The sequence below is a fragment of the Passer domesticus genome, chromosome 4 (genome assembly GCF_036417665.1).
Source record: "Passer domesticus isolate bPasDom1 chromosome 4, bPasDom1.hap1, whole genome shotgun sequence".
NCBI lineage: Eukaryota > Metazoa > Chordata > Aves > Passeriformes > Passeridae > Passer > Passer domesticus.
In genome coordinates this window covers 52,376,848-52,384,769 of record NC_087477.1, presented here as the reverse complement: position 1 = coordinate 52,384,769, position 7,922 = coordinate 52,376,848, and the positions used below count along the sequence as shown (strand labels likewise).

At 38.1% G+C, this 7,922-nt stretch overlaps 1 protein-coding gene across 4 annotated transcripts in view; it reads left to right on the top strand.

Moving 5' to 3' along the window:
• The window catches only part of ACSL1 (acyl-CoA synthetase long chain family member 1), a 38,444-nt gene that overhangs the window by 8,775 nt on the left and 21,747 nt on the right, over positions 1-7,922 (top strand). For all 4 annotated transcript variants that reach the window (XM_064417887.1, XM_064417888.1, XM_064417885.1 and 1 more), the window contains exons 2-4: positions 663-890; positions 6,813-6,927; positions 7,287-7,351. In XM_064417887.1, coding sequence (XP_064273957.1) covers positions 696-890; positions 6,813-6,927; positions 7,287-7,351 — 375 coding nt within the window. In that variant the 5' untranslated portion in view covers positions 663-695. The remainder of the gene's footprint in view (positions 1-662; positions 891-6,812; positions 6,928-7,286; positions 7,352-7,922) is intronic.

Genomic DNA, 7,922 nt, shown 5'->3' with positions numbered 1-7,922 from the left:
GCCACGGCTGTAGTCTGCCTCATGACCAGAGATAAATTGCTGGCATGGTGCTGGGAGAAATAGGAAACTTGCTAAGTACTATAGAGGAGCTATAGGAGGATATTGGCTTTGAAAGCAGCTTGCTGTTCTGACCTTTCTGTGCATGTCTGAAGGGAGAGTAGAAAGGAGTTTGATTTTTCCTTTCCTAAGTCCAGTAAAATAAACTCCTATAGGATTGGGATACTCTGTTACATGCAGGCAAGATAGCATAACTCCCTGCCCTTCATTGCCCAGACTTCCCCGCTTGATGACTAATTGTTTAAACAATCTTACAGTACATCTACTCTACAAAAAACTATTTTACATTTGTAAAATTCTTTCCTTTAACAAAAGGTCTTAATTTTTTTTTAAATTTGAGTGCAGTCTCTGCTGAAAGCAATACTAAAACCCTGAAGAAACTCCCTCTTCTCCGCCCCACCTGTTTTTCTAGAGTATGAGCTAATAATTGCTTGCTTACTTATTGCAGCACAAGTATCTAAAGATTTGGCCTGCCTAGTGGCAGATCAAGTTATTTTGACAGTGGGAAGCTAGTAGGACAAAGCATACATTGCTGCCCTACAGCAACAGTGAATCAAAAGTGGATTTCAGATTTTTTTTGTGCAACTTTTTTTTCATACCAACAGATTCCAGCATTGGAACAACTGCACTGAACTGCAATGCAAGCACATGAGTTGTTCAGATACCTGCGAATGCCAGAACTTGGGGATGTCAGACAGTATGTGCGCACCCTTCCGACAAACACCCTGATGGGCTTCGGTGCTTTTGCAGCTCTCACGACCTACTGGTATGCAACAAGACCAAAAGCAATAAAACCACCATGTGATCTAGCAATGCAGTCTGTGGAAGTGGAGGTAAGTGCCACTTGATGGATGCTGTAGTTCACTGAAGTTTGAGCCCTAAATGCAGCATTGAGAGAGACCAAACACTTGATTTACATTAGGGTGTTTCTAAACCTGTAGTGTGGGGAGAGCACATTTCTGAAATGTGGCTTGAACTCATTTTGGCTTTCTGAATTTGAAAATCAGCTTGAGGCCTGACAAAATAACTTTTCACAGGAGAAGACTCTGCTGAGACAACCGAGCTTTTGATCTCACTAGTGACAGAACTTGTTCATATTAGAATTGGCACAGTGTAGTTTTCAATTCCTGGCCACATGCTGACCTATAAAATTAGGTCTTGGGGTCAGAGTATGTACACTGGTATATACTGATTAGGCTAATAACTCTTCTGTTGTTTTTAGTGTATAATAGCTGACACATGAGACTTTATATTGTGTTACAAGCATCAGGAGGGCACTAATTGTCCTCAGCTGATCTGTGGAAAGAAATGCTAGTCTGCCAAGAGATCCCAGCCATAGAGTAGATTGAAATTAAACTGGCCACCTGCTAAACTCTGGATGTTAGCTTAGCTTTTGTCTTATACTTTTTGGAAGCAGAGTTACTTTTAGGTGGTGGCTTTTAAAAAGTGAAGTCAAATAGAAGAAGAGTCTGAGTGGGAGAAACTGTTGCTTTGTGAGCAAATATAGACAACAGGTTGCAAGGCTGGTGTTTTTGGGTGTTGTTTTATTGATTCTCTTGCTCACTACAGAGTCAAATACTAACTCTTTCAAGAGTGTTCTCTTTCTTCAGGATAGACAAGGTGTTTTCTCCTTTTGAAGGAAGGGGAGTTTTGGATGGTTGTGATCTTTAAGGGAGATAATTAGAAAATGTAGAATTTACAAGGTGACAGCTTCTTACCTTACTGCTGATAGAGACTACTACTGTAGGTTTTTATATATATGTATACTTGGAACTGAAGTCTCCCTTTATGCTATATTCTTCTGCATGGGTAGACTGCATCTAGTTCTGTATCAAAGGAATTAACATAACTCTTGTGCTTAAGACCAGATGTGACTACACACTGATGTAAACAAACCTGGCAGAGTCTGAAATTTACGGTAGATCAGCTTCATGAACTCTAGCAAACTCCTGTCATTACTTCAAATTGGGTACTTTTTTCAATGTTTTATACTGTTGAGATTGAAGAATGACACATTAGTTGGCCCTTCCATTCACAGTTTACTTCCTAATCTCAGTGGAGCATACAGCAAGTGTAGGGACACATCACGTTACTGTAGCAAGTAGTGTGCTGCTATGAGAAGTACACAAAAGGGAAATAAAAAGAATGCAGTTGCAATGTGATAATTGCGAAAAAACCCCCCTATGTTCAAGCAACATGTAGAGTAAGGATCTAGAAGTTAGATTTCATTTCTTGGTGAGCTTTTCCAAGTCCATCAGCAGATGTGTAGACAGCAGGTAGAATAGTCTTGTAAGCCAGCACATCTTGGTTGCTGGAATGAGTGAGCAGTGCAAGTTTTCTACCTGTGGAGTGCCTCATTAAGCAGTGTGGACTTCAGTAGATTTTGGGGGGGCATTGCATTTTAAGATGGTAAGACAGTAGCTTTTAGCTGTCCATAAATCCCATGACAAATGCTTATTTGCTTGAGACTCTTGACAGCAGTCTCAGTTCACTGCCTTTACTTCTTCAAGTTAAATTACCTGTCACTGTTGGATTCTGAGATTGAAACCATTGTTTGGCGATATGAGACTTCTCTAAGCTACTTAATGCATCATTGATCCAATTACACTAATTGGCTCTCTGATCAGAGCAAGATAGGTGTAATAGTGTTATTTTTCACTGCTTCTTTAGAAAATGTTTTAATGGGCTAAATACTAGTAAGACTTGAATGAAAAACACTTGAATGTGTTAGCATGTTGCAGTGATAAAAGCTGAAACTTGGAGAATATCTTAACATGAGTAAAATCTGTCCAATTTTGTTTTCATTAAGGGTTGTATCTGAGCTATTAATAATGTTTAAAATGGTGATCAAATGAGAATGTATGCTTTGAATCAAGTTTCAAGTGTATGTTGGAATTGCTACCCTTATAACAGTGACAAGACTTTATTACAGTGCTCAGGATTCAGCTTCTCACTACATTTAACTTCATATACTGCATTTTCTTATGTATGTATTAAGGTGGGTGGTCACTTCTACAGGGGAAAAAAATCAAATACTGCTCTGAAATTCTCTTAAGTATTTTTTTCTGCCTGAACAACACAATTTTAATAGTCCTGAGCAGTTGCTCCAAAAAAAGACATGTCAGAAGGCAATGCCTCTTTGCTACTGTTTTACTATTTAGTCTACCTGTTCATTTACAGAAAGACATTTGAACTAGAAATAAGCTTTTACATAATTCTTACTTGTGACTTACTTCCTTGGCATCTAACAAAGTTAGGAGAGGTCATTGACTGGAGTAGGGTTTCTAGATGTTCTGATATTATATCTTCATAACTTCATATGGGAGAAATTTATTTATTGTTGTTTCAGCTCACTTCCCATCTCTCCAAAGTTTTTATTCAGTAGGTCAGCACCCCATGATCCATTTTAACAATCTCTGGATGAGCAAAAAGGTTGTACATGTAGTTGAAAATGAGTGCAAAGAGTTACTGAAGTGGCAGGGGTACATTGCACTGGACCAGATTGCCCAGAGCCACTGTAAGCCTGGCCTTGAACACTTCCAGGGATGTCATCCACATCTGGATCTGCCTGTAGATTGCTTTCTTTCCACTGGTGACTAGCAGCTGAATAACTTTGGCTGTTAATTTTGTGCAGGTGTATGGCTGTCAAATATATTAAATCTTGCTTTAAGAAATTTTGTTTGTCTCAGCTTATGCTATGTAGAAGAATAGGATAGAAATAAATGTTAGGATGTCAGTATTTTCTAGAAGTAAGACTGGATTTGACTGGCTTTTTTGTTCCCTTAAGAAAAGATATTCAAATGTAGAGAGAAGTATTCAACTCATGAACGCTTTAAGTCTTCTTATGTTCTTCTGATCTATTACTAGAATTCTAGCATGCCTTGTCTTTCAAGACTCACTTGTTTACACATGTGCTTATCTCCCTATGAATGATCAATTTTACATGCTGTATGCTTTCTTAGGGAGTAGCATGCTTAAAATTAACATGGCTGGTTTGAAAACTCTGGTTTATACTGCTTGCTGCTCAGAATAAGTATGTTGGTGACCTAAGCACTGCTTGCACTTTCCCTCTCAGATAAAGGGAAATTTCTCTCTGAGACATGGTGGAGTCTACAGTGTGTTTTGACATTGCTGCTAATCCTAAGAAGCCTGTGTCAACAAGAAACAAACCCATGGCTTGAACAAAAGCAGTTACTTTATATGACCCAAATAGGCCTTGATAGAGTAATATACACTCTGTTGTAGAATAAATCTGTTTCCTTCAGATGCTGCTATTTTTAGCCAGTGCCAAGTTTTTACTTAATGACTAGCACTTGATGTGCAGTAGGTTAATTTCCTGCAAGTCCCTGAGCTGCTGCAAGGACTGCTTTACACAACTAGAATCTGTTCTCAAATTAGTCAGATTTTATTGCCTGGCTACTTTAAGAACACTTATTAAAACTGACAACCCTTTTGAGTGCTTATCTTTTTACTGGACAGATCTATTAGATACCATTCAAACTAACCTGTGTGAAGTCAGCCAAACATTCCAGTCCTGGGATTCAGATACTTGGTGGTAATGACCAGTGATTTTTAAAAAAGTTTGCTGCAAACAGAACTTTCCCTCATATTGCACAAACATTCTGGATAAAGGCCTGTTTGGACTAGGTCTTAAAACAGTAGTTCTTGCTGCTTTCAAGCAGACTGTAGATGAGTTCTGTTGCTTAGTAGATGAGTAAGTTTAGACCTTGCATTATGCACCTTCAGCATATCTAGTAGGAGTATTTCACTGCATCAATAATGTTCGACTCCTTATGGCCATCACACAAAGAGCTGGGTGTTTTTCTGAAAAACTTTTTATTCTAAGACTGTTGAAAATCCAGTTAATTCTACTTTACTATAGGAAAAAGAACAAAGTAAGCAAAGCTGAAAGTTGTTTGTTTCCCCTTACCGAAAACTTATAAGAACCAATGGGAACTTTACAACAGCAGACTGTTAGAGTTTCTCTTTTCTCAGGAGGACGGTGCCATCAGTCTTGTATCTAAGCAGTGTACTGTCTGATAAGTTATCTTTAAATTTGGTTAGTGCCTCAGGCCCTGAAAAAATTGCTTTTGTGGTGCTGTAGAATAGGGCATGTAAACAAAACAGTAGTAGCCCACATGAGGAGAAACAAATACTTCTTGACTCTTGCTGAGGAATGGCTTAAGCTATTGTATTTCACCTGATGTAGGAAATATAGCACGTCAGATGTGGTACATGTGATACACTGCACTTGTTGATGTTACCCGTGGCCATGGTAACAAACTGCATTGTGTGATCTTTCTTAGATTGGCTCCAGAGTGGCAACACTGGGAAAAGCTATACGATGACCTTGATTATCCAAGATCTGAGAACCCAGTGAAATAAAGCAAGCAGTCTTGCTTTTCTTTCCAGGCAGAGACATGTACTAGTGATCTGTTAATTTCCTGTAGAGTAGATGTTGGTCTGAGAGCAAGTATACTCTTGAATTTCTAATGTTACGAATTTTTAGAGGTAAGCCACTCATTAATTTGTTCTGGGTCATGTTCACAGTGTACGTTTCTGCTTACTGTCAAAGGAGTGGCAAGCACTGCATTACTCATACTGTTTTGCTAAAACAAGTTAGGCTTGTTTTAGTGTGAAAATATTTTTTTCCTCTCTGTGCCTTTTATGTGCTAGCTGATTTCTATAGACATGGGTAATATGTCATCTTCTGTACACAAACCTGTATTTATGTAGCTTATACATGAACAGGGGATGTCTGGTCTTCCAGGATACTTTGAAAACAGGGGAAGAACCCGTGACTACATATGAACAGATTTTAGTTGTTGAGGATAGACTAAATATGTTCCTGAATTGTCTAGGATTTGACTTTCTGAAAGAGCCAGAAATTGATTATGCTGATAGAGAATCTTATGCAGTGTTTACTCAAGACCCTCTGTTTAACCAGCTGGGTTGTTCCTGATGAAAACTTGCTTGTAGGTGTCTGTCATCATAACAGGACTAATTAACGACTGTGGCCTAATAGTAATTGCATAATTGTAGTTTATGAAACTTGACTGCTCTCTATAAAATGAGATTATTTAATCAGTCACTCTAAAAAAGGCAGTGTTATAGCTGAATTATTAGATTCTTGTATTCATTTCCAATTTTAACTTCTAAGTGCTCAACAGCTAAAAAAATGGTGATTTCAATTCTCAAGTTAATATTGTCTTGACTGCATTTAAATAAATCAGGAGGAAAACCTTTTTTTAAGATGCAACTTTTAACTGGATTAAAGGGCTCTATCTGGAATAGAATATTTTGCTTATGAGAACACTTGTTCAGGGTATTGGTGACCGTGCTTAAAATCATTTAGGGTTTGAAATGATACATTGAAGGGTGATGATGTTCTGTCATCTTAATTAGAAAAATATATTGGGATTGCACCATTAATATTCTGTTTAGACTGCTCTGAGGCTGGATTTAGGAAGCTAGATGAAATTAATTATGGTCTATACTGCACTAATAGAGTAAAATATTTCTTAAGAAAGTGTTTTTGACAAAATGCCCCTTGTTAGACTTTACTATTCTCATTTGTTCTGTGATATCATAGGTAGCTGAGGAATAAGACTTTGCCTGGCAGGTTTTTGGTAATGTAGGGAGCAGTTTGGCTCTTGAAACAATGTCCTGGAAAACCTTGTGTAGTTCTCAAGTTTTCTCAAGAATATTCCTTCAAGCCAACAAGGGTGTCTGACCTTTCAAATTGCTTTTCTTAGGGCGGTGAGCATGCTCGAAGGTCCTCGCTTCTCAGCAGCGACGAACTGTTGTCATACTACTATGATGATGTGAGAACAGTTTATGATATTTTCCAAAGGGGTTTACAAGTATCAAGTAAGTCTAAAATTAAAGATAATATTTTAAATATGTCAGGGACTATGTATTTGAACTCTTTTGAAATGCAGCTGGGCATAGGGGTCTCTGTATAGCAATATGATGAGTTTACTGGATGTGAGTTTTCTTGAGGACAAATTAAACTGCTGTTTTGTGAATAGAGTCAGTGCTGTATTCCTTCGTCTAAACCAACTTTGTGGCCTCTGTCCTTTCTCAGCTTCCTTTCCCGAACCCTTAAATAAACCCCCATTTGTCATCTGAAAGTGTCTGCTGAGAATCTAGGGGCTTTAACACCAAGAGTGATGTCAGGACAGAGGAGTTTGGGTTGAATTTTGAGTAAATTTTTTTTTTTTTTGTAGATAATGGTCCATGTCTTGGTTTTAGAAAACCAAACCAGCCATATGAATGGATCTCCTATAAAGAAGTAAGTGGTCTCTTACTGCTAGACTTGCTTTTTGCTTGCTGAGGCCATTGATATAGCATCCAATAATGTGATATAACAAATTGGAATTATTTATATATTTAAAGTAGTAGCAGAATATTGCAGAAAGGTTCTAGTTCCTATTACAGTGTCTTAAAGGAACAGCCTTAAATATGTGCAAAGGAGAGAAAGAAGAGCACCTCCTGCACTTGTTTTGTGAACTCCAAAAAATTCTGAAATAAAACTGTTATCTTGGCATCTCAATGCTGAATTGTTTAGAACTTGGATGAAGCAGCAGCTTTGAAGTAATATTCAGGGGCTCAGACTGTGCTTGCTTCCAAGAGGCTCACTGCACTAGGGGAAGTTCTGTCTACAGGTGTTGTTTGGGCTTCCTGGCACCTATGGACACACCAAAGTCTGAATGAGGTTGTATAGGATGCTAGCAGATATGCTTTGAACTAGCAGCATGCTGCTTCTTCATCCCTGAAAATATCTGTATGCAAATTTCTGTTAATAACTGTGTGCACTTAGGTTGTTCCTGATTTAATCAGTTGGTCTTCAAATTTGCATAAAC